The sequence below is a fragment of the Pan troglodytes genome, chromosome 6 (assembly GCF_028858775.2).
Source record: "Pan troglodytes isolate AG18354 chromosome 6, NHGRI_mPanTro3-v2.0_pri, whole genome shotgun sequence".
Classification (NCBI taxonomy): Eukaryota; Metazoa; Chordata; class Mammalia; order Primates; family Hominidae; genus Pan; species Pan troglodytes.
Window position 1 is genome coordinate 164,413,210 of NC_072404.2, and position 24,449 is coordinate 164,437,658.

Here is a 24,449-nt window from a genome sequence, read left to right on the forward strand (position 1 = left end):
ATAGAATCAGCATTTCTTGGGAACTAGTTAGAATTGCAAATTCGCATCACTTTCATCCCCTCCTGTTTCAGACCTAGAAATGTTGAGGTTTGTGCCTAGCATCCTGTATTTTTAACAAGAACCCTCAGTGAACATGAGGCACACTCAAGTTTGAGTACCACTGACTTAGAGAAACTTTTTTTCTAAAAAACGAAGACTAGCTGTCAAACATTATAGCACTCTTTCCTCAACAGAGCTCATTAAATCCTAGCATTTTTGTCTCCAGCCCATTTTCCTGACCCTTTTTCTTTCTTTCTTTCTTTTTTTTTTTTGAGATGGGGTTTTGCTCTTGTTGCCCAGGCTGGAGTGCAATGGCATGATCTCGGCTTACTGCAACCTCTGCCTCCCGGGTTCAAGCGATTATCCTGCCTCAGCCTCCAGAGTACCTCACCACCACACCCAGCTAATTTTTTGTATTAGTAGAGATGAGGGTTCATCATGTTGGCCAGGCTGGTCTCGAACTCCTGACCTCAGGTCATCCATCCGCCTCAGCCTCCCAAACTGCTGGGATTACAGGCATGAGCCACGGCTCCTGGCCCATTTTCCTGACCCTTTCTGTTTGCATTGGACCTTACCTGTTATTCTATAACGTCACCATTTACTGGTATTTTATAATCCTGAAGAGATTGGACTGATCCCTGATAAGATCCTAGGGATGCTCTTAATGTCTTTAGTGCATACTTGCAGTTTGTGTCTTAGATTGGGATAGTTCAACAAGAATTTCCGAAATGAATAATGCCAAATATTTATTTGATTTGTTACCTTAAAGTAACACGTCCTAACCTTTCTGCAAATTTTGGGGTTCACCTTACTTAGGATATCAGTTGGTGTTTTTTTCTGATAGTTGACCACGCTTTTGCTTGGCTCAAATATTTGTGAAAATAACTTCTCACCCTCACCACCTCCCCCCCCCCAAAAAAACTAAAAACCAAAACCAAAAACCCCAAACAAACCCAAACACAGAAAGAAACAAAACTGCAGATTTCTAGCGGGAAGAGTTTGCCAGCTTGTTGGACAAAGACTGTAAGATGAATGGGAAATGCAGAAAAGACAGAAAACAAAGCTTCAACTGCGTACAGCACATGTGGTTCAATATGCCTCAGCACAGGCCGAGGAAAATGGGTCCTGCGGTTTATTCAAGATGCCTCAGGGCCTAAATGAGGGATGGACTGATTCACACTTGCTGTGATCTCAGCCTGGACCAAAGCTACAGAAGGGTACTCGTGGGTGGCTGAGGACTTTCACCAGGCGGGCCCCGGGAGGAGGAAGGGACCCCAGAGTCCCCAGGAGGGGAGGGCAGGCTTAGGAAAGAAAAAAAGATCCTACCATCTTCACGTTTGTTCTGTCAAATTTAAAAGAGACTTTAAAAACGTTCATGTAAGTTTCCCTGGCTTCTCCCTGGGTACACACGTATCCTTTTTACTTTCCCCAACTCAGTTCTGTGGTGCGTGGGAGGCGCTGCAACAGAGTCTCGGTCCGGACTGGAGCCGCGGCGAGGGCCGCCCCCGTTCCCCACGCAGCTTTCCCTCGCGAGGTTTCGCACTTTCCAGTGCGGTTCCTTCCCCCAGCCCTCCCGGCTCCCGCGTGGGACGCAGAGAGAGGTTGGGCGCCGCGCTGGCCCGGGAGTGGCTTACGCCTGACGTAGCCCCGCTGGAGGCCGTGGCACGCCCGCCCTGGCGTCAACTCCCGCGCCCCGGGTGAGGGTGGGTGGCCGCGCCTGGGTCCCGGACGCCGCGGGCGCTGAAGGCCTCGGGCGGGCGCGGGGCGGCGGCCGCGGGCGTGCGGTCCTACGGGCTGCAGGGGGCGCTGTGCGCGTCCTCAAGCTCGGCCGCCGAGCGCAGCTCTTTTTTAAAGGGCCCGCGGGGCACGTGGCTCGGGACGCAGTTCGCGGCCGCCCGGCAGTAGCTCTCAGGTTAGGCGGGTCCCGCTCCGCTTCCGCCGTCGCCGCCGCGCCGCCCCGGGCCCGACAGGCCGGGTCCAGGGATTGCAACCCAGCGAGGGACGCGGGCAGCCATGGCCGAAGCGGCGCCTACCCGGGTAAGCACCCTCGGCCCCGCGGACGCCCGGAAGGCCCAGGCCGCCGCCGCGTGAGCCCGCGCGAGGGACTCTGGCCTCGCGGGGCCGCCGGGTGAGAGGGCCTTGCGCGCAGCCTCCGCGCTCGTTTCCCCCGGCCCATCGCCCAGCCCGCGTCGAGGGCATTGACCGGGCGGCCCAAATGCCAGGCCCGGCGGGCGGGGCCCCGACGTCAGCGGCTGATGATCCGGCTCATCTGCGGCCTCAGCCAGGCCGGGCCCCAGAGTCACGCTCGGCGACGAGGAGGCCGCGCCTTAGAAGCATTGTCCCATTTGAGGCCTCGCGGCCCCCCCACAGCAGGCTGGGCGGGCAGGGGTCGCCAGCCCCACGGGACAGTAGCGGAGGCTGAGATGGGAAGGGACAGGCCCAGGGTCACGCATCTGTTAGAGGCGGGAGCCTCACGCCGGCGCAGGGATTTTGGAATTAGACACTTTAAAACGCCTCATTCTACTTTTGCCAAAGAGAAAGATTGTGTCGTTTACAAGAGAGATTGTAGATTTTTTTAAAAAAGATTACTGTAGCAGATTTTATTTAATTTTTTTTTTTTGAGAGGGAGTCTCGCTCTGTTGCGCATGCTGGATGGAGTGCAGTGGCACGATCTCGGCTCACTGCAAGCTCCGCCTCCCGGCTTCAAGGGATTCTCCTGCCTCAGCCTCCCAAGTAGCTGGGACTACAGGCGCCTGCTACCACGCCTGGCTAATTTTTCTATTTTTGGTAGAGACTGGGTTTCACTGTGTTGGCCAGGCTGGTCTCGAACCCCTGACTTCGTGATCTGCCCGCCCCGGCCTCCCAAAGTGCTGGGATTACAGACGAGAGCCACCGCGCCCGGCCATTTTAAAATTTTTTAATTAAAAAATTATATATATACATATGTGTGTGTGTGTGTGTATATATATATATATATATATATATATATATTTTTTTTTTTTTCTTAGAGTCTCACTCTCACCCAGGGTGGAGTGTAGTGGCGGGATCTCATCTCACTGCAACCTCTGCCTCTGCCTCCCGGGTTCAAGGTATTCTCCTGCCTCAGCCTCCCAATCCCAAGTAGCTGGGATTACAGGCGCAGGTGCCTGTCTCATTTATATCTGTCTAACTATCTATCTATCTGTCCAGATACATATCTATATGAATAAGTTTATTCATAAGAATACACTATAAGTATTCCTATACAGAATTTTTCTCCTGGAGAAGGAAGAATCACATCAGTTTTTTTTTGGCATCTTCATCTATATAAGTTAGGGCAGTTAGCAGATTTTAGAATCTTGGTTTGATATAGTGCAGTATGTCCAGTTGGGAGATGATAATCCTTTGGCCATTTTTGACATACTGGAAAACGCTTGTAAAGGCTCAATAGATGATACCTACTATTATTAATACACCTCAGTGAAGGTTTTGAAACCTTGATTTTTCTGGATACTTTTAATTAAAGTATAACTTCCTCTCCTTCCTCTTAGTGAGCGTGCTGAGCTTCTTTTTGGGTTCCCTGAGTGCAAGGGAGAGAAAAAGGGTTGAGGATTCTGCAGGTTTATAGTCCTGTTCCGTGGGAAGAGGGGGCCCTAGAAGGTGACATCATCCACTCCCCCTAGCCTGGGGCTCACTGCTTCACTACCTTTCAGATCACTCCTGTCCACCTGCTCCTCCCTTCCTGCAGCACTTGAGATCCCAAAAAACTCCCCAAAAGGGACAGATTTGCCCTGGACTCTTGTTAGCCCATCCTATCACACTGTTGTTGTTTATAAGTATTCCTACACAGAATTTTTCTCCTGGAGAAGGAAGAACCACATCAGTTTTTTCTTCATCTTCACTGTACATTTACTATGATAGGTGTTCAGTAATTGTTATTGAATGAATGAAGCAATTATAGATTACTAGTGCTAAGGACGAGGGGCAGTGAAAATCTCTAGGATGCGTTGTCTATGCTAGAATCTTAAAAACGAGAGAGACTCAGGCATACAGAGGATGCATATCGAGAGCTGATGTGAAGTTGGAGGAGGGCCGGGTGGGTCCTCGGAATCCACAGGAGGCTGGCATGGCTGGAGCACGACAGGAACTGGATGGCTCAAGGTCAAGAGAGGTCGGCTGGGCCATGAAGAAGTCTAGATCTTATGCCAGGTACACTGGGAAGCTATTGAAGAGTTTTAAGCAGGGGACTGAAATGATCTATTTGTGTTTTTAAAAGATTACCAGGCCGGGAGCGGTGGCTCACTGACTCACGCCTGTAATCCCAGCACTTTGGGAGGCTGAGGCGGGCGGATCACAAGGTCAGGAGTTTGAGACCAGCCTGGCCAATATGGTGAAAGCCTGTCTCTACTGAAAATATAAAAATCAGCTGGGTGTGGTGGCGGGTGTCTGTAGTCCCAGCTACTCGGGAGGCTGAGGCAGGAGAATCGCTTGAACTTGGGAGGTGGAGGTTGCAGTGAGCCAAGATTGCACCACTGTACCCCAGCCTGGGCGACAGAGCAAGACTCCGTCTCAAAAAAAAAAAAAAAGATTAACAATTACTCTGTGGAAAGTGTAGTGTCGGGGAGAAGCCTGGAAGTAGGGGAGAAGGCTGGAAGTGGGGGAGAAGGCTGGAAGTGGGGGAGAAGGCTGGAAGTGGGGGAGAAGACTGGAAGTGGGGAAATCAGGTGGGCAGGACCGCAGTGGCCCAGGCCAAGCAAGGTGATGGGAACTTGGACTAGACACTGGCAGTGGAGAAGGAGAAACATGGATGGATTTGAGGTAATTTTGGAAGTTAGGACCTGATGGTGATTTAACCATGAAGGATGAATGAAATTGAGGAGTGAGATGTTGATTTGTCTCTCCAACAAGGCTTTTATCAGCACCAACCAGGACTGTGCCCATTGCGCATGCACAATGAGGGCTTGTGAATCAGATACCAGGGTAAGCTGAGGCACTTGAGAAGCTTTTTCCAAGGCACTGAAGGACAACAGAATAAAAGAGGTCGAGGTTAAAAAAAGGCCATATGAACTATTTATACCATATCCCTGAGCCGGAACCATCACCATAATCACTGTCATTGTCTCAGTCTGCTCAGGCTGCCTTGGTTCCCGGCAGGGCTCTTTTCCTGGTTTGCAGACGGCTGCCTTCTCATTGTATCCTCACGTGGCATACAGCAAGATCATCTCCCTTGTGTCTCCTCTTACAAGGGCGCTAATCCTATTTATGAGGGCTCTGCCTTCATGGCCTAATTGCCTCCCAGAAGCTCCACCTCCAAATACCGGCATATTGGGGATTAATGCTTCAGCAGATGGATTTTGAGGGAGACACAAACATTCATTCCATAGCAGTCATTGTCATCTTAGCCTTGCAACATGGGGCTCATGTTTATTATCTGTGCTGTGCTACACATTGTACTAAGTGCTTTGTACACAGATTTTTCTTAATTCTCTCAGTGCTATTGTATAGGTACTATTATTATCTCCATTTTCTAGATAGGGAAGGGAAGTTGGAAGCTGTTGAAAACACCTTGCCCACAGTTGGCCAGCTTGTAAGTGGCAGAGCTGAGTTGCACCTGGGCTGTCCACTGGAGAGTCATGTTCTCTGTGCCACAAAGCCTTGTCCCTTCATTTTTAGAAGAGGAAACTGAGACCCAAGAAGGGGAGTCACTTGTTTGAGACTGCACGTGGTTGCTCAAGCCTGTGGGGCATGCCCCGTCTCCATAGCTAGCGTGTAGGACAGGAGCCGGGGCTGTTTTTCTTCCACTTTCCCACTTGCTGACACGTTGGTCCAGCCACTATCTCTTGTATCAGTTAGGCTGGATTCCTAACTGATACCCTAGCCTCTCCCTCTCCCTGCAAGTCTGCTGCTAACTCAGGAGCCCAAGTGGGACTTTACCATGGCAGGTGTCATTTCTGAAGTGTGTTTTTGAGGTGGAAGTTTTGATTGTATAATTCTCATAACATCTCTTCTCTTCTTGTGAGCAGGCCCCCGAGACAGACAAGCACACAGAGGACCAGAGTCCTTCGACACCCTTGCCCCAGCCAGCCACTGAGAAGAACTCGTACCTCTACTCCACGGAAATCACACTGTGGACGGTGGTGGCTGCCATTCAGGCCTTGGAGAAGAGGGTGGATTCCTGCCTGACCCGCTTGCTGACTCTGGAGGGGCGCACGGGGACAGCCGAGAAGAAGCTGGCCGACTGTGAGAAGACAGCTGTGGAGTTCGGGAACCAGCTGGAGGGCAAGTGGGCCGTGCTGGGGACCTTGCTGCAGGAGTACGGGCTGCTGCAGAGGCGGCTGGAGAATGTGGAGAACTTGCTGCGTAACAGGAACTTCTGGATCTTGCGGCTGCCCCCGGGCAGCAAGGGGGAGGCCCCCAAGGTAGCACCGGGACACCCTGGGGTGGGGGAGCTCTAGGGGCTGAGCCTGTGAGCGTGTGGGTGAGTGAGTGCGACACTTATGGTTCCAGGTGCCCGTGACCTTCGATGATGTGGCCGTGTATTTCTCTGAGCTGGAGTGGGGCAAGCTGGAGGACTGGCAGAAGGAGCTCTACAAGCACGTGATGAGGGGCAACTACGAGATGCTGGTCTCCCTGGGTAAGGCCACGGAGGGAGGATCTGGGCCTCTGTCCACAGGTTGTCTGTGGACAGTCTGTGTCTTTGCTTTGGCTTTTGGTACTTTGGGCATCTCTGCATCTCTGTGGGCATGTGGGGTCCAGCTCTTCCTCATTTCTTGTTCTGTGCACAGATTATGCAATCTCCAAACCAGACATCCTCACCCGGATAGAGAGGGGAGAGGAGCCTTGTCTTGACCGGTGGGGCCAGGAGAAGGGGAATGAAGTAGAGGTGGGACGTCCAAGGATGATGGGCACTGGTAAGTATAGGAGCAAGATGTGGTTGGGGGGCCGCCAGGGGCTAGCTGTACCATTGCCTACCCTCTCGGGCTTCCCAGACAATCAGGGAGGGCAGGAAGGGAGCATAGACCATTAACCCAAAGTGGGACCACTCTGTACAAGGCCACCCTGGGCAGGAGTGGGTGGCCGGCTTGAGCCATAGGGTTTCTATATCTGTCTGAGGTGGAACATCACACTCACCTTACGTGGTTGTGATGACCGAGTGATAAATGTTAAGCATGTACATACTGATGACTTTATAATAGTGGAGACTGGCTGGGCGCGGTGGCTCACGCCTGTAATCCCAGCACTTTGGGAGGCTGAGGCGGGCGGATCATGAGGTCAGGAGATCGAGACCATCCTGGTTAACATAGTGAAACCCCTTCTCTAGTAAAAATACAAAAAATTAGCCAGGCGTGATGGCAGGCACCTGTAGTCCCAGCTACTCAGGAGGCTGAGGCAGGAGAATGGCGTGAACCTGGGAGGTGGAGTTTGCAGTGAGCCGAGGCTGCGCCACTGCACTCCAGCCTGGGTGACAGAGCAAGACTTCATCTAAAAAAAGAAATAATGGGGACTTAGTAATACCTCCACCAGCAGCACTGCTGCCTCCTGGCATCTTCACGTGTGTCCATGTCCCCGCTATTGCTTGTGCCCCCTATTGCAGTCCCACAACCCCAGCCTGTGGCAGGAAGGCGTGTCACGTGCTGGCTTCCATTTGTGTACATGGCCCTTGGTAGGAGGGCCAGGCATGCCCTGTCCTTGTAGCTGGTATATAGGACAGTGGTTCCAAAGGGGACTGCACATCACAATCCTCTGGGGAGCTTTTTTTTTTTCAATTAAATTTTAATAAAGTAGAATAGCACAGTGAATCTCCAAATGATCATCACCAAAACTCAACACTCTGCTGGGTTTTGCCACATGCGCTTCATCCATCTGTTTTTTCCCTTTTCCTGAACAATGACCACATACCATGATCACACCCACAGAATATCAGAATATCATCTAATACCATCTAATACCTAGCCTTTGTTTTGTTTTCCCTAGTTGTCTCAAAAATGTTTTCTATGGGTCTTTGGATCCTAATTGTAATACACTCAAGTCCACATTTTACATTTGGTTTATGTCTCTGAAGTATATTAAAAAAACTTATGACAATCCCCCCAGTCTTTTTCAACAGCTTTATTGAGATATAATTCATATACTATATAATTCACCTGTTAAAGTGTACAATTGAGTACTTTTAAAAAAAATTTCAACTTTTAATTTGGATATAGGCATACACCTGCGGGTTTGTTACATGGGTATATTGTGCCCAGGTAGTGAGCATAGTGCCCAAGCTTTTCAATCCATTCTCCCCTCTTTCCCTTCCCCCTGTAGTAGTCCACAGTGTCTGTTTTTGCCAGGTTTATGTCAATGTGTGCTCATTGTTTAGGTCCCAGTTATAAGTGAGAACATGCAATATTTGGTTTTCTGTTCTTGCATTAGTTCACTTAGGATTATGGCCTTCAGCTTCATGTTGCTGCACAGGACATGATTTCATTCGTTTTTATGGCTATGTAGTATTCCATGGTGTATATGTACCACATTTTCTTTATTCAGTCCACCACTGATGGACACCCAGGTTGATTCCATGTCTTTGCTATTGTGAATAACATTGTGATGAACATATGTGTGCATGTATATTTTTGGTATAATGATCTATTTTCCTTTGGGTATATACCCAGTAACAGGATTGCTGGGTCAAATGGTAGTTCTGTTTTAAGTCCCTTGAGAAATCTTCAAACTGCTTTCCACAGTGGCTGAACTAACTTACATTCCCATCAACAGTGTATAGGCATTCCCTTTTCTCTACAGCCTCACCAGCATCTGATGGTTTTTGAGTTTTTAATAATTGCCATTCTGACTGGTGTGAGATGGTATCTCATTATGGTTTTGATTTACATTTCTCTGATGATTAGTGATGGTGAGCATTTTTTCATGTTTGTTGGCTGCTTGCATGTCTTCTTTTAAGAAATGTCTGTTCATGTCCTTTGCCCATTTTTTGCTTGTTGATTTAAGTTCCTTATAGATGCTGGATGTTAGACCTTTGTCAGATGCATAGTTTCCAGATATTTTCTCCCATTCTGTAGGTTGTCAGCTTACTCTGTTGGTAGTTTCTTTTGCTCTGCAGAAGCTCTTTAGTTTAATTAGGTCCCACTTGTCAATTTTTGTTTTTGTTGCAGTTGCTTTTGAGGACTTAGCCAAAAATTCTTTGCCAAGGGCAATATCGAGGAGGGTATTTCCTAGGTTTTATTCTAGAATTTTTATAATTTGAGGTCTTACATTTAAATCTTTAATCCATCTTGAGTTACTTTTTGCATATGGTGAAAGGTAAGGGTCTAGCTTCATTCTTCTGCACATGTCTAGCTAGTTACCCTAGCAACATTTTTTTTTAATTTTATGATTATTATACTTTAAGTTTCAGGGTGCATGTGCACAATGTGCAGGTTTGTTACATATGTATACATGTGCCATGTTGGTGTGCTGCACCCATTAACTCGTCACTTAGTATTAGGTATATCTCCTAATGCTATCCCTCCCCCCCTCCCCCCACCCCACAACAGTCCCTGGTGTGTGATGTTCCCCTTTCTGTGTCCATGTGTTCTCATTGTTCGGTTCCCACCTATGAGTAAGGGCATGCGGTGTTTGGTTTTTTGTCCTTGGGATAGTTTGCTGAGAATGATGGTTTCCAGCTTCATCCGTGTCCCTACAAAGGACATGAACTCATCATTTTTTATGGCTGCATAGTATTCCATGGTGTATATGTGCCACATTTTCTTAATCCAGTCTATCATTGTTGGACATTTGGGTTGGTTCCAAGTCTTTGCTATTGTGAATAGTGCTGCAATAAACATACGTATGCATGTGTCTTGATAGCAGCATGATTTATAATCCTTTGGGTATATACCCAGTAATGGGATGGCTTACCCCAGCAACATTTATTGAATAGGGAAGGGAGTCTTTTCACCATTGCTTTTTTTTTAGTCAGACTACAGGTGCACTCCACCATATCCGGCTAATTTTTGTATTTTTTCATAAAGACAGAGTTTCACTATATTGCCCAGGCTGGTCTCAAACTCTTGGGCTCAAGCAGTCCACCTACTTTTGCCTCCGAAAATGCTAGTCAGCTTTTTTAGTTACCCTGAGATTCAGTCTGCACTGAAAAGGCAGAATGGATGCTTAATTCTTGCCTTTATCAGTTTCAGAATGAATGAAGAGTTGCTGCCTTAGTAGCCTCCAAAGGTGACCCATGACTTGGGCTTCTTTTTTTTCCTGAGTGTTCTTGTGACTTCACAGATGATTGGATATTTCATATGTGCTAGGCCTTTGCAGCCATGATTTTCCTGCTTAAACTGTCCCATCTTTAGCTAGTGGGAGCCTCTTTTTTAAGTTGGCCCATAGGTTATTCTGAGGTGACCTCAGTGGCTTTCAGACACCATAAGGTGTGCCAGATTTATGTGTGTGCTTCCTGCTCCAGACCTGGAATCAAAATGTCTCTGGATTTTTGATTTCTATTGGTGAGGAGTGGTATTTAGAGATTACAATGTGAGTGTTAATTGTTGCTGATTTTTGGCACTACTTCTAGGCCTGTTCAGAAAATACATATTTTTGGAAAGAAAAAAGAAATCATGAGTTTATACATTGATATTTCTAATTCAAATTTAATGTTCTTTGGTTTTTTTTCTTGAGACGGAGTCTCGCTCTGTCGCCCAGGCTGGAGTGCGAGCTCACTCACTGCAAGCTCCACCTCCCGGGTTCATGCCATTCTCCTGCCTCAGCCTCCTGAGTAGCTGGGACTACAGGTGCCCGCCACCACGCCTGGCTAATTTTTTGTATTTTTGGTAGAGACGGGGTTTCACCGTGTTAGCCAAGATGGTCTCGATTTCCTGACCTCATGATCTGCCCGCCTCGGCCTTCCAAAGTGCTGGGATTACAGGCGTGAGCCACGGCGCCCAGCCTGGTTCTTTGATTTTATATTGTTTATCACTTTCCTTTTAGGTGGAAATCTTAAATTCTCAACGAAATTTGCATAATTTCTTAAATGATCTTATATCCAATCCTACCACTTCATTATCCTATAATTTATCTTACAATTTCAAAACAGCGAAGCCATAATACTATTAACAATTAGACTTCCATTGAAACACAAGATTTCTTTGCAGCTCTTTTTGTCCTCTGTATACATTCTCTGCAGGACTTATGGGCAAAATAATGCCTTTTAAAGTCACTTGAAATATTTTCTCTATATAGTTATGTCACCAGCTTGGTATACAGTTGCATTCATTTGTTTATTTTTAGATTTTTTATTGATTATTCTTTGTGGTTTTTGATTTAACTTAATTTTTTGAATATGTAAGATATTTTATGTTTGCGAAGGCAAAATGATTTAACGGGGTAGATTCAAGGAAGTCTCGTTTCCATCCTTGTGGCCTCTCACTATAGATAATCATCTTGATTCCTTTCTTATTTATACTACCATGTTTCAATAACACAGAGATATATTTGTATTCCCACCCCTGTCTTATTCAGTAGGTTGTGGAGATCAACCTCATATGATTATGTACAGATCTTCCTCAGTTCTTCTGTTGATTCAGAATGTTCTGTGGTATGATAGTTTATTTAACAGTCTGTACCTTGGACATTTAGGGTATTTCCAGTATTTTGCTGATATAAATAATGCTGCAGGGAGTACGTTGTGCATAAATCAGTTCATGTTTTTGCCAATGTATCTTTTTTTTAAATTTATTTTTTGTGAGAAGGAGTCTCACTCACTCTGTTGCCCAGGCTGGAGTGCAGTGGCACGATCTCGTCTCACTGTCATTTGAACCCTGACTCCTGGGTTCAAATGATTCTGGAGCCTCAGCCTCTGGGGTAGCTGGGACCACAGGTGTGCGCCACCACGCCTGGCTAATTTTCATATTAGCAGAGACGGGGTTTCATCATGTTGGCCAGGCTGGTCTCTAACTCCTGACCTCAAGTGATCCACCCTCCTCAGCCTCCCAAAGTGTTGAGATTACATATGAGCCACTGTGCCCAGCCCCAATGTATCTTTGAGATGTAATCCTGGAAGTTGGATTTCTGGGTCAAAAGGTAAATGAATATGTTATTTGGGGATAATTTATCTCCAAATTCCCCTCCATAGGGCTCGTATCATTTGCATTCTCATCTGTGTTGTGAGAAAGGTTCTCATGCCAACAGAGGGCAAACTTGTAGGATTCTTTTCACTGTAATAGTAAGAAGTCTGTCAGTGTAGTTTTAATGGCACCTCTCTTACTGAGTGTGGATGAGTTTTTTTTTTCCTTTAGAACTCTATTTTAATCTCTAATTTTTATGGGTACATAGTAGGTGTGCATATTTATGGGGTACATGAGATATTTTGATACAGGCATACAATGTGTAATAATGACATCAGGGTAAATGGGATATTCATTACCTCAAGCATTTATTATTTCTTTGTATTATAAACATTCCAATTATACTTTTAGTTATTATAAAATGTACAATTAAATTATTGTTGACTGTAGTCATCCTGTTATGCTATCACATACTAGATCTTATTAATTCTATTTAACTATATTTTTTACCCATTAACCATCTCTACTTCCCCCCTCCCACCTTCCCCCAACCCTTCCCAGCCTTCGGTAACCATCATTCAACTTCTCTGTCTCCATGAGTTCAATTGTTTTACTTTTTAGCTCCCACAAATGAATGAGAACATGAAAAGTTTGTCTTTCTGTGCCTGGCTTATTTCACTTAACATGATGTCCTCCAGTTCCACCCATGTTGTTGCAGATGACAGGATCTCATTCTTTTTTTATAGCTGAATATTACTCTATTGTGTATATGTACCACCTTTTCTCTGTCCATTTGTCTGTTGATGGACACTTAGGTTGATTTCAAATCTTGACTATTGTGAATAATGCTGCAATAAACATGGGAGTGCAGATACCTCTTTGATACACTGATTTCCTTTCTTTTGGGTATTACTTAGCAGTGGGGTTTCTGGGTCACGTGGTAGTTCTGCTTTTAGTTTTTTTGAGGCACCTCCATACTGTTCTGCATAGTGGTTGCACTAATTTACATTCCCACCAACAGTGTACGAGGGTTCCCTTTTCTCCACATCCTCGCCAGCATGTGTTATTGCCCGTCTTTTGGATAAAAGACATCTTAACTGGGATGAGATGATATGTCATTGTAGTTTTGATTTGCATTTCTCTGATGATCGATTATGTTGAGCACCTTTTCATATACCTGTTTGCCATTTGTACTTTTTTTTTTTTTGAGACAGGGTCTCACTCTGTTGCCCAGATGTGACAGGAGTGCAGTGGCACAATCAGAGCTCACTGCACCCGATTTCCTGGGTTCAAGCCATTCTCCCACCTCAGCCTCCCAAGTAGCTGGGACTAGAGGCATGTGTCACCACGCCCAGCTAATTTTTGTATTTCTTGTAGAGATAGAGTTTTGCCATGTTGTCCAGGCTGGTCTTGAACTCCTGGACTCGAGCAGTCTTCCTGCCACAGCCTTCCAAAGCACTGAGATTACAGGCATGGGCCACCATGCCCAAGCTGTATGCCATCTTTTGAGAAATATCTATTCAGATCTTTTGCCCATTTTTAATCAGATTATCTTTTAATTGGGTAATTAGATTTTTTTCCTATAGATTTGTTGGAGCCCCTTAGATATTATGGTTATGAATCCCTTGTCAGATGGATAATTTGCACATATTTTTTCCCGTTCTGTGGGGTGTCTTTTCACTTTGTTGATTGATTCCTTTGCTGTGCAGAAGCTTTTTAACTTGATGTGATCCCGTTTGTTCATTTTTGCTTTGGTTGTCTGTGCTTTAGGGTATTACTCGAATCTTTGCGCAGAACAATGTCCTGGAGAGTTTCCCCAATGTTTTCTTGTAGTAGTTTGATAGTTCGAGGTCTTATATTTAAGTTTTTAATCTATTTTGATTTGATTTCTGTATATGATGAGAGATAGGAGTTTAGTTTTATTTTTCTACATATGGATATTCAGTTTTCCTGGCACCATTTATTGAAATAACCGTCCTTATTCCAATAAATGTTCTTTTTTTTTCCTTTTCTTTTTTTTTTTTTTTTCTTTTTTGAGACGGAGTCTCACTCTGTCACCCAGGCTGGAGTGTGGTGGCACAATCTTGGCTCACTGCAACCTCCACCTTGCGGGCTCAAGCAATTTTCCTGTCTCAGCCTCCTGAGTAGCTGGGACTACAGGCGCCAGCCACCACTCCCGGCTAATTTTTGTATTTTTAGTAGAGACGGAGTTTCACCATATTGGTCAGGCTGGTTTTGAACTCCTGACCTCAGGTGATCCACCCACCTTAGCTGCCCAAAGTGTTGGGATTACAGGCGTGAGCCACCGCACCTGGCCTAATACGTATTCTTGACACCTTTGTTAAAAATGAGTTAGCTGTAGATGTATCGGTTTATTTCTGGGTTCCCTCTTCTATTCTATTGTTCTATTTGTCTTTTTTTATGCCATTACCATGCTGTTTTGATTACCGTAGATCTGTAGTATAATTTGAAGTCAGGTAATAGATTCCTCCAGTTTTGTTCTTTTTGCTTAGGATGGCTTTGGCTATTTCAGGTTTTTCATGGTTCTGTATACACTTTAGGATTATTTTTTCTATTTCCGTGAAGAATGTCTTTGATATTTTGATAGGAATTGCATTGAGTCTGTAGATTGCTTTGTGTACTGTGGACATTATAACTAATTCATTCTTCCAATCTATGAACATGGAATATCTTTCCATTTTTTGGTGTCCTCTTCAATTTCTTGCATTAATGTTTCATAATTTTCATTCTAGACATCTTTTACTTCCTTTGTTAAGTTTTTTCCTAGGTATTTTATTTTATTTATAGCTATTGTAAATGGGATTATTTTCTTGATTTCTTTTTCAGATTGTTCACTGTTGGCATATAAAAAGGCTACTGATTTTGTATATTGATTCCATATGCTGCGACTTTGCTGAATTTATCAGTTCTAATAGGTTTTTTTGATGGAGGCTTAGGTTTTTCTTTCTTTTTTTTTTCTTTAGACAGAGTTTCGCTCTGTTGCCCAGGCTAGAGTGCAGTGGCATGATCTTGGCTCACTGCAAGCTCCGCCTCCCAGGTTCATGCCATTCTCCTGCCTCAGCCTCCCGAGTAGCTGGGACTACAGGCACCCATGACCACGCCCAGCTAATTTTTTGTGTTTTTTTTTTTAGTAGAGACGGGGTTTCACTGTGTTAGCCAGGATGGTCTCGATCTCTTGACCTCAGGTGATCCGCCCGCCTCGGCCTCCCAAAGTGCTGGCATTACAGGTGTGAACCATTGCGCCCGGCATAGGTTTTTCTAAATATAAGATCATATAATCTGCAAACAAGGATAATTTAACTTCTTCCTTTCCAGTGTGGATGCTCTTTATTTCTTTATCTTGTCTGCTCTAGCTAGGACTTCCAGGATTATGTTGAATAACAGTGGTGAAAGTGCATGCTTATCTTTTTCATCCTTATCTTGTTCCAGATCTTAGAGGAAAGGCTTTCAGTTTTTCCCCGTTGAATATGATACTGGCTGTGCATCTGTTGTATATGGCTTTTATGGTGTTGAAGTATATTCCTTCTTTACCCATTTTTTGGATTTTTTAAATCATGAAAGTATGTTGAATTTTATCAAATGTTTTTTTAGCATCAATTGAAATGATCCTGTGGTTTTGTTCTTCGTTCTGTTGGTAAGATGTATCACATTCATTGATTTGCAGAGGTTGAATGATTCTTCCATCCCTGCCTGGGATAAATCCCACTTGGTCATGATGAAAGATCTTTTTAATGTGTTGTTGAATTTGGTTTGCTGGTATTTTGTTGAGGATTTTTGCATCAATGTTCAACAGGATATTGGCCTGTAGCTTTCTTTTTTAGATGTGTCTTTGTTTGGTTTTGGTGTCAGGGTAATACTGGCCTCATAGAATGAGTTTGGAAATATTCCCTCCTCCTTTATTTTTCAGAATAGTTTGAATAGCCTTGGTATGAATTCCTCTTTAAATGTTTGGTGAAATTCAGCAGTGAAGCCATTACGTCCCTGGCTTTTCTTTGCTGGAAGGCTTTTTATTGCAGCTTTGATCTCATTACTTGTTATTGGTCTGTTGAGGTTTTGGACTTCTTCATGGTTGAATCTTGGTAGGTTGTATATGTCTAGGAATTTATCCATTTCTTCTAGGTTTTTCAATTTATTGGCATATAGTTGTTCATAATAGTCTCTAATGATCCTTTGACTTTCTGCAGTATTTGTTGTAATATCTCTTTTTTATCTCTGATTTATTTGGGTCCTCTTTATCTTAGTCTGACTAAAGATTTGTCGATTTTATCTTTTCAGAAAACCAGCTTTTCATTTCATTGATCTTTTGTATTGTTTTTTGTTTCAATTTTATTTATTTATGTTCTGATCTTTATTGTTTTTCCACTAATTTGGAGTTTGGTTTGCTCTTACTTTTCTGTTTTTTTAGCATGCATGATTAGGTTGTTTATGTGAAGTTTTTCTACTTCTTTAATAGAGGTACTTATTGCTGTAAACTTTTGTCTTAGTATTGCTTTGCTGTATCTCATAAGTACCATAGGTCAATTTGATATGTCATGTTTCTATTTTCATTTCTTTCAAAAAATTTCTTTCTTTCTTTCTCTTTTTTTTTTTTTTTTTTTTTTTTTCAGACAGGGTCTTGCTCTGTTGCCCAGGCTGAGTGCAGTGGTGTGATCACAGCTTACTGCAGCCTTGTCCTCCTAGGCTCAAGCAATCCTCCTACCTTAGCCTCCCAAATAGCTGGGACTAAAGGTGTGTGCCACCATACCTGGCTAATTTTTGATTTTTTTGTGGAGATGGGGTCTTGCTCTGTCGCCTAGGGTAGTCTCAAACTCCTGGATGCAAACGGTTTCCCCACCTTGCCCTCCCAAAGTGCTGGGATTACAGGCGTAAGCTGGCCTCAAAAAATTTCTTAATATCCTCCTTAATTTCTTTACTGACCCATTGGCCATTCAGGAACATATTATTTAATTTACATGTGTTTATATAGTTTCCAAAGTTCTGCTTGTTATTGATTTCTAGCTTTATTCCATTGTAGTCAGAGAAGATACCTGGTATGATTTCAATTTTTTGAATTTTTAAGAACTTGTTTTGTGGCCTAACATACGGTCCATCCATGAGAATGATCCATGTGCTGAGAAGAAAAAAGTGTATTCTGCAGCCATTGGATGTAATGTTCTGTGAATATCTTTAGGTTCATTTGGTCTATAGTGCAGATTAAGTCCGGCGTTTCTCTGTTGGTTTTCTTTCTGAATGATCTGTCCAGTGCTGAAAGTGGGGTGTCAGAGATGCCAGTTATTATTGTATTGGGGTCTGTTTCTCTTTTTAGCTCTAATAGTATTTGCTTTATATATCTAGGCGCTCCAGAGTTGGGTGCACATATATTTATAATGTTATTAATATATCCTCTTGCTGAATTTACCCCTTTAGCATTATATAATGAACTTCTTTGTCTCTTTTTATAGTTTCATCTGAAAATCTATTTGGTCTGATATAAGTCTAGTTACTTCTACTCTTTTTTGGTTTCCGTTTGCATACAGTAGTTTTTGTATCCCTTTATTTTCAGTGCACATGTGTCTTTATAGGTAAAGTGCATTTCTTTAGGCAACAGATCATTTGGTCTTGTTTTATTATTTATTCAGACACTCTGTGCCTTTTGATTGGAGTTTAGACCATTTACATTCAATGTTTTTATTGATAAGTAAGAATTCTCTCCTGCCATTTTGTTATTTGTTTTCTAGATGTTTTGTGGTCCTTCTATCCATCTGTCCATTCAATTTCTTCTTTTTTATTTTTTGCGTATCTGTTTTAGGTTACCATGAAGCTTGCAGATAATATCTTATAACCCATTATTTTACACTGATGATAGCTTAACACGGATTAAAAAGAAACAAACTGCAAAAAAAACAAACAAGTAAAGAAAAAAACTAATAACTCTAACTGCATCCCCTTGCTTTTTAACTTTTTGTTGTTTCTATTTATATCTTATTGTACTGTCTATGTCTTGAAAAGTTGTAGTTTTTAAAAACTTGGTTCATTTAGCATGCATGATTTTATTATTGGTCTGGTGAGGTTTTGGATTTCTTCATGGTGGAATCTTGGTAGGTTGTATATGTCTAGGAATTTATCCATTTCTTCTAGGTTTTTCAATTTATTGGCATATAGTCCTGGGAGGTGGAGGTTGCAGTGAGCCAAGATCGCACCATTGCACTGAGACTCTGTCTCAAAAAAAAAAAAATTGGTTCATCTTTAGACTTTCTACTCAAGATATGAGTAGCTTACACATTACACAGTACAATTACAGTATTATAATATTCTGTGTTTGTGTACTTACTATTACCAGTGAGTTTTGTACCTTCAGATGTTTTTTTTTTATTGCTTATTAATGTCCTTTTCTTTCTGATTGAAGTACTCCCTTTAGCATTTCTTGTAGGACAGGACTGGTGTTGATGAAATCTCTCAGCTTTTGTTTGTCTGAGAAAATCTTTATTTTTCCTTTATGTTTGAAGGATATTTTTGCTGGATATATTATTCTAGGATAAAAGCTTTTTGCCTTCAGCACTTTTATTTTTAGTTTTTTGGAGACAGAGTCCCTCTGTTGCCCAGGCTGGAGTGAAGTGGCACAATCTTGGCTCACTGCAACCTCTGCCTCCCAGGTTCAAGTGATTCTTGTGCCTCAGCCTTCCAAGTAGCTGTGACTACTGGCATGTGCCACCACATCTGCCTAATTTTTTTGTATTTTTAGTAGAGACAGGGTTTCGCCATATTGGCCAAACTGGTCTCAAACTCCTGAGCTCTGGCAGTCCGCCCACCTCAGCCTTCCAAAGTGCTAGGATTACAGGCATGCGCCACCACGCCTGGCCCTTCAGGACTTTATGTCATGCTACTCTCCTGGGCGTGATGGCTCACGCCTGTAATCCCAGTACTTTGGGAGGCCGAGGCAGGTGGATTACGAGGTCAGGAGATCGCGACCATCCTGGCTAACACGGTGAAACCCCGTCTCTACTAAAAATACAAAAAATTAGCCGGGCATGGTGGCGGGCACCTGCAGTCCCAGCTACTCGGGATGCTGAGGCAGGAGAATGGCCTGAACCCAGGAGGCGGAGCTTGCAGTGAGCTGAGATTGCGCCACTGCACTCCAGCCTGGGCGACAGAGCGAGACACAGTCTCAAAAAAAAAAAAAAAAGTCAGGCCACTCTCTCTAAAACTTGTTAGATTTCCACTGAAAAGTCTGCTGTCAGACGTATTGGAGCTCTATTGTATGTCATTTGTGTCTTTTCTTTTGCTGCTTTTAGGATCCTTTTTTAATATCCTTCACCTCTGGGAGTCTGATTACGAAATGCCTTGTGGTAGTCTTATTTTGGTTAACTCTGCTTGGTGTTTTCTAACCTTCTTGTACTTGAATATTGGTATATCTTTAGGTTTGGAAAATTCTCTGTTACCATGTTTGAGTAAACGTTTTTTTTTTTTTTGCGTGTGTGTGTACAGAGTTTTGCACTGTTGCCCAGGCTGGAGTGTAGTGGCATGATCTCGGCTCACTGCAAACTCCGCTTCCCAGGCTCAAGTGATTCTCCCGCCTCAGCCTCCCAAGTAGCTGGGATTACAGGTGCCCACCACTGCACCCAGCTAATTTTTGTAGTTTTAGTAGAGATGAGGTTTCACCATGTTGGCCAGGCCAGCCTCAAACTCCTGGCCTCAAGTTGATCCACCTGCCTCAGCCTCCCAAAGTGCTGGGATTATAGGCGTGAGCCACTGTGCCTGTCCGTGGCTAGGGCTGTTCTAAATGCTTCCTCTGTGAGGGGGCGTCAGCTAGGTTGTGCCCGGTGTTGCTTTCTGCTGTGACAGGCAGCACTGAGTTCGGATGCGAAGTCCTCTGATCACTGCGCTCTCCCTCCCCTAAGCGCACACATTCTGTCTCTGGTGCCACGTGGCTGCTGCGGGGGTATGGAGGAGGGTTGGTATCGGCAGTTCAAGACTGTCTTTCCCACCCTCTTCAGTGCTTCTTTCCTTCATATGATGTTACAATCAGGTACTGTGACTGCTCATCTGGTTTTTGGTTATTTTGAAGGGCTTTCTTGTGTGAATAGTACTGAATTTGGTGTTTCTGAGGGGAGATAATTGCTGGAGGGTTGTGTTTGACCATCTTGTTCCCTCCCTCCCTTTTTGAGGCAAGATGTCACTCTGTCATCCAGGCTGGAGTGCAGTTGCATAATCATGGCTCCCTGTAGCCTTGAACTCCTAGGCCTAGGCTCAAGTGTCTTCCCACCTCAGCCTCCTGAGTAGCTAGGACTACAGGCATGTGCTACTATGCCTGGCAGTTTTTAAAATTTTTGTAGAGACAGGGTCTTGCTGTGTTGCCCAGGCTGGTCTCAAACTCCTGACCTGAAACAGTCCTCCTGCCTTGGCCTCCCAAAGTGGCAGGATTACAGGCATGAGCTGCCGTACCTGGCCCTGTTTTTTTATATGTTTAAGGGCCATTTAAATTTCTTATTCTGTGAATTATTTATGTTTCTTGCTCTAGGAATCTTTTAAAAAATGCATATTTCCTAGGCCCACCCCGAACCTACTGATGAGATTCCCAGGGGTGCTCCCCAGGGGATGCTGCTATACTAGCCTAGTATAGGACTTGGGTTTGGGAACCCCCATTGTAGTGTTCTGAGCCAGGAGTCCCTAAAGAGCCAGATTTGCGTGTGTGTGTGTGTGTGTGTGTGTGTGTGTGTGTGTGTGTGTGACTGAGTCTCACTCTGTTGCCCAGGCTGGAGTGCAGTGGCACAATCTCAGTTCACTGCAACTTCCACCTCCCAGGTTCAAGCGATTCTACTGTCTCAGTCTCCTGAGTAGCTGGAATTACAGGCATGTACCACCGTACCCGGCTAATTTTTGTATTTTTAGTAGAGACAGGGTTTCATCATATTGGCCAGGCTGGTCTTGAACGCCTGACCTCAGGTGATCCGCCTGCCTTGGCCTCCCAAAGCACTGGGATTATAGGCGTGAGCCACTGTACCCAGCCCCTCCCCCCCCTTTTTAATCACTCTTTATTCAAAATATATCAGCCCTTTTACTTACAGAGAAAATATGAAAGTAAACATTTGTTCTCTTGGCCTCCGTAACGAAACCTGTATTCAGAATATGTCCACTTTAAAAAGAAATAAAAGATTAGTAGAGTATCAAGCTGAAACGTGGGAACTTTGGCATGTATTGTTTCTGTGAGTCCAGTTCTTTTTTTTTTGTGGAGTTGGAGTTTCTCTCTTGTTGCCCAGGCTAGAGTGCAATGGCTCGATCTTGGCTCACTGCAACCCCTACCGCCCGGGTTCAAGTGATTCTCCTGCCTCAGCCTCCCAAGTAGCTGGGATTACAGTTGGGCGCCACCATGCCTGGCTAATTTTTTTTGTATTTTTAGTAGATATGGGGTTTTGCCATGTTGGTCGGGCTGGTCTTGAACTCCTGACCTCAAGTGATCCACCTGCCTCAGCCTCCCAAAGTGCTGGGATTACAGGCATGAGCCACCGTGCCCGGCCTGTTTCTGGGAGTCCAGTTCTTTCATCCCTCTATAGCCGATGCCTGCCTACTCTGGGCACTGGTTGTCACCAGCACAGTCTACTCTTTTTTTTTTTATTCCCATTTTACAGATACACTTTAAAATTTATTTTAAAATTTATTTTTTGTTCTGAGTGGTGTACTCTTGTGTGTCGTCACTTGTAACAGCTGAGCTCATGGCAGTTTCTGGGAGACGGTGCTGCTGTCTCTCCTGCCGTTCATTCGTTCTTTTTTTTTTTTTTTTTTTGAGACGGAGTCTCGCTCTGTCTCCCAGGCTGGAGTGCAGTGGTGCAATCTCAGCTCACTGCATGCTCCACCTCCCAGGTTGATGCCATTCTCCCTGCCTTAGCCTCCCGAGTAGCTGGGAGTACAGGTGCCCGCCACCACGCCTGGCTAATTTTTTGTATTTTTAGTAGAGACGGGGTTTCACTGTGTTAGCCAGGATGGTCTCGATTTCCTGAACTTCTGATCCGCCCGCCTGGGCCTCCCAAAGTGCTGGGATTACAGGCGTGAGCCACTGTGCCTGGCCCTCTCCTGCCGTTCTTTCAAAATCATCTTCAATGAGGTTGCCTTCTTGGCCTGTGCTTCCCTTTATTCATCTGGGGGCACTGGAGGCCAAGGAGCTGCGTGGAGTCTTCACCTGATGGAACTGATGGAAGTGGCATTTTTGGAGAGGCCTGGGACTGCCCCAACTAGGAGCACTGCTGACTTGCAGGCTGCTTGATCCTGGGGGTGCTGCCCCTTTGCCAGTGCTGTCCCCCAAATCCAACTGCAGTGGAATCTGGCTCTTCCTCCCAATATTTAAAAAATTATTCTTAATTTTTTTCGGCAGGGTCTTGCTCTGTCACTCAGGCTGGAGTCGTGCAATCATAGCTTACTGCAGCCTCAACTTCCCGGGCTCAGGTGATCCTCCCACCTCAGCCCCCTGAGTAGCTGGAACTACAGGCGTATGCCACCACACCCAGCTCATTTTTGTATTTTTTTGTAGAGGCAGGGTTTCACCATGTTGCCTATACTGGTCTCAAACTCCTGAGCTCAAGCAATTCTCCCATCTCGGCCTCCCAAAGTGTTGGGATTACAGGCATGAGCCACTACGCCCGGCCTTATTTTCAATTCTTAGTGGCTCACGAACAGTCAGGATTCATATTTTCACTTAGACTGTTCTGTTTCTCATTCTTTTTTGAGGTTTCATCCTGCTCAGTCACCACCTTGTGATGCTTGGGGCTGTTTAGTAGGATGGATGATGTGTTTGTTGTAGGAAGGATCCAAAGATGAAACTTCAGAGGATGATCCACTGAAATTTTTAGGATCTGCTGATGAAGCAACCGTCTTTAGGCTTGTCATGAAAGTAACATTTTTAGGGGCAGTGTAACCCGTTGGTTTATAACTCTCCCGTACGTAAAGGGGAATCGGTAGCAGTGTTAGCAGGCACAGACTCAATTGGATTATTACTTTTCATCACTATTTTACCTTTTGATAACATTCTAGCTGGTTTTACCTCTTCTGTTAGAAGAGAACCTCAGTTGAGGTAGAGTGGACAGGACCCCACTTGGGTTACTTTTTATTTATTTATTTATTTATTTATTTATTTATTTATTTATTTGAGACAGGGTCTGGCCCTGTTGCCCAGGTTGGAATGCAACTGGCACAATCATGGCTCACTGCAGCCTCATACTCCTGGGCTCAAGCCATCCTCCTGCCTCAGCCTCCCAACTAGCAGGGACTGCAGTCATGTGCCACCATACTCGGCTTTTGGTTGTTATTTATTTATTTATTTTTTGAGATGGAGCCTCGCTCTGTCGCCCAGGCTGGAGTGCAGTGGCACGATCTCGGCTCACTGCAAGCTCCGCCTCCCGGGTTCATGCCATTCTCCTGCCTCAGCCTCCCAAGTAGCTGGGACTACAGGTGCCCGCCACCACGCCCAGCTAATTTTTTGTATTTTTAGTAGAGACGGGGTTTCACCGTGTTAGCCAGGATGGTCTTGATCTCCTGACCTTGTGATCCGCCTGCCTTGGCCTCCCAAAGTGCTGGGATTACAGGCGTGAGCCACTGCTTCCGGTCTGGTTGTTCTTTTTATCTCTGACAAGGCATTGTTCTCTGGATGCTTAAGTTTAGGAAGATCCAGCGTGGTAAATTCCAACCCAGGTTTGGAGGTAGAGCCACTTTTTCCATGATTCTGGGTTTCTTGTCTGTTCCCCTCTGATGCCCATCCAATTTCAAATTCCTCTTAGCATCAAGTGGACAAATGATGTGAGCCATTTGCTGATTTCATCTCTGATGGTAGCATTCTGTCAACTCTTACTGTCAGCCTCTTGCTCATCATAGTTTTTTTCTTATCATCTTTTTTTGCTTAAAAAATCAGAGCTTTGGCCAGGCACAGTGGCTCACTCCTGTAATCCCAGCACTTTGGGAGGCCAAGAGGGTGGATCACAAGGTCAGGAGTTCAAGACCAGCCTGGCCAAGATGGTGGAACCCCATCTCTACTTAAAAAATACAAAAATTTGCCGGGCGTGGTAATGGGCATCTGTAATCCCTACTACTCGGGAGGCTGAGGCAGAGAATTGCTTGAACCTGGGAGTCGGAGTTTGCAGTGAGCCAAGATTGCGCCACTGCACTCCAGCCTGGGCAACAGAGCGAGACTCCACCTCAAAAAAAAAAAAAAAAAAAACTTCAAAAAAAAAATCAGAGTTTGATTTCTTGTGTGAGAGGACAAGTGCTCATTTCGGGGCTTTACCATTTGAAAGTCTTGCTAACAGCTGGGTTGGTTACGATCACTCTGGGAGGCGGGCACTGATTAAACATGTATATAGACACGGGTTCTAAGAAGTAGGCGTAGGGATGGAGTTATCTTGA

General features: G+C 44.7%; 1 protein-coding gene across 6 annotated transcripts in view; it reads left to right on the forward strand.

Annotated features, from left to right (window-relative positions):
- Positions 1-1,849: 1,849 nt before the first annotated feature.
- The window catches only part of ZNF783 (zinc finger protein 783), a 33,464-nt gene continuing 10,864 nt past the window's right edge, over positions 1,850-24,449 (forward strand). For 4 of the 6 annotated variants that reach the window (XM_063815765.1, XM_063815764.1, XM_063815763.1 and 1 more), the window contains exons 1-4: positions 1,890-2,076; positions 6,042-6,437; positions 6,526-6,652; positions 6,804-6,929. In XM_063815765.1, the coding sequence (XP_063671835.1) occupies positions 2,053-2,076; positions 6,042-6,437; positions 6,526-6,652; positions 6,804-6,929 (673 nt within the window). In that variant the 5' untranslated portion in view covers positions 1,890-2,052. Of the gene's footprint in view, positions 2,077-6,041; positions 6,438-6,525; positions 6,653-6,803; positions 6,930-24,449 lie in introns of all 6 variants that reach the window. The other 2 variants (XR_010159048.1, XM_063815766.1) reach the window with 1 other exon arrangement.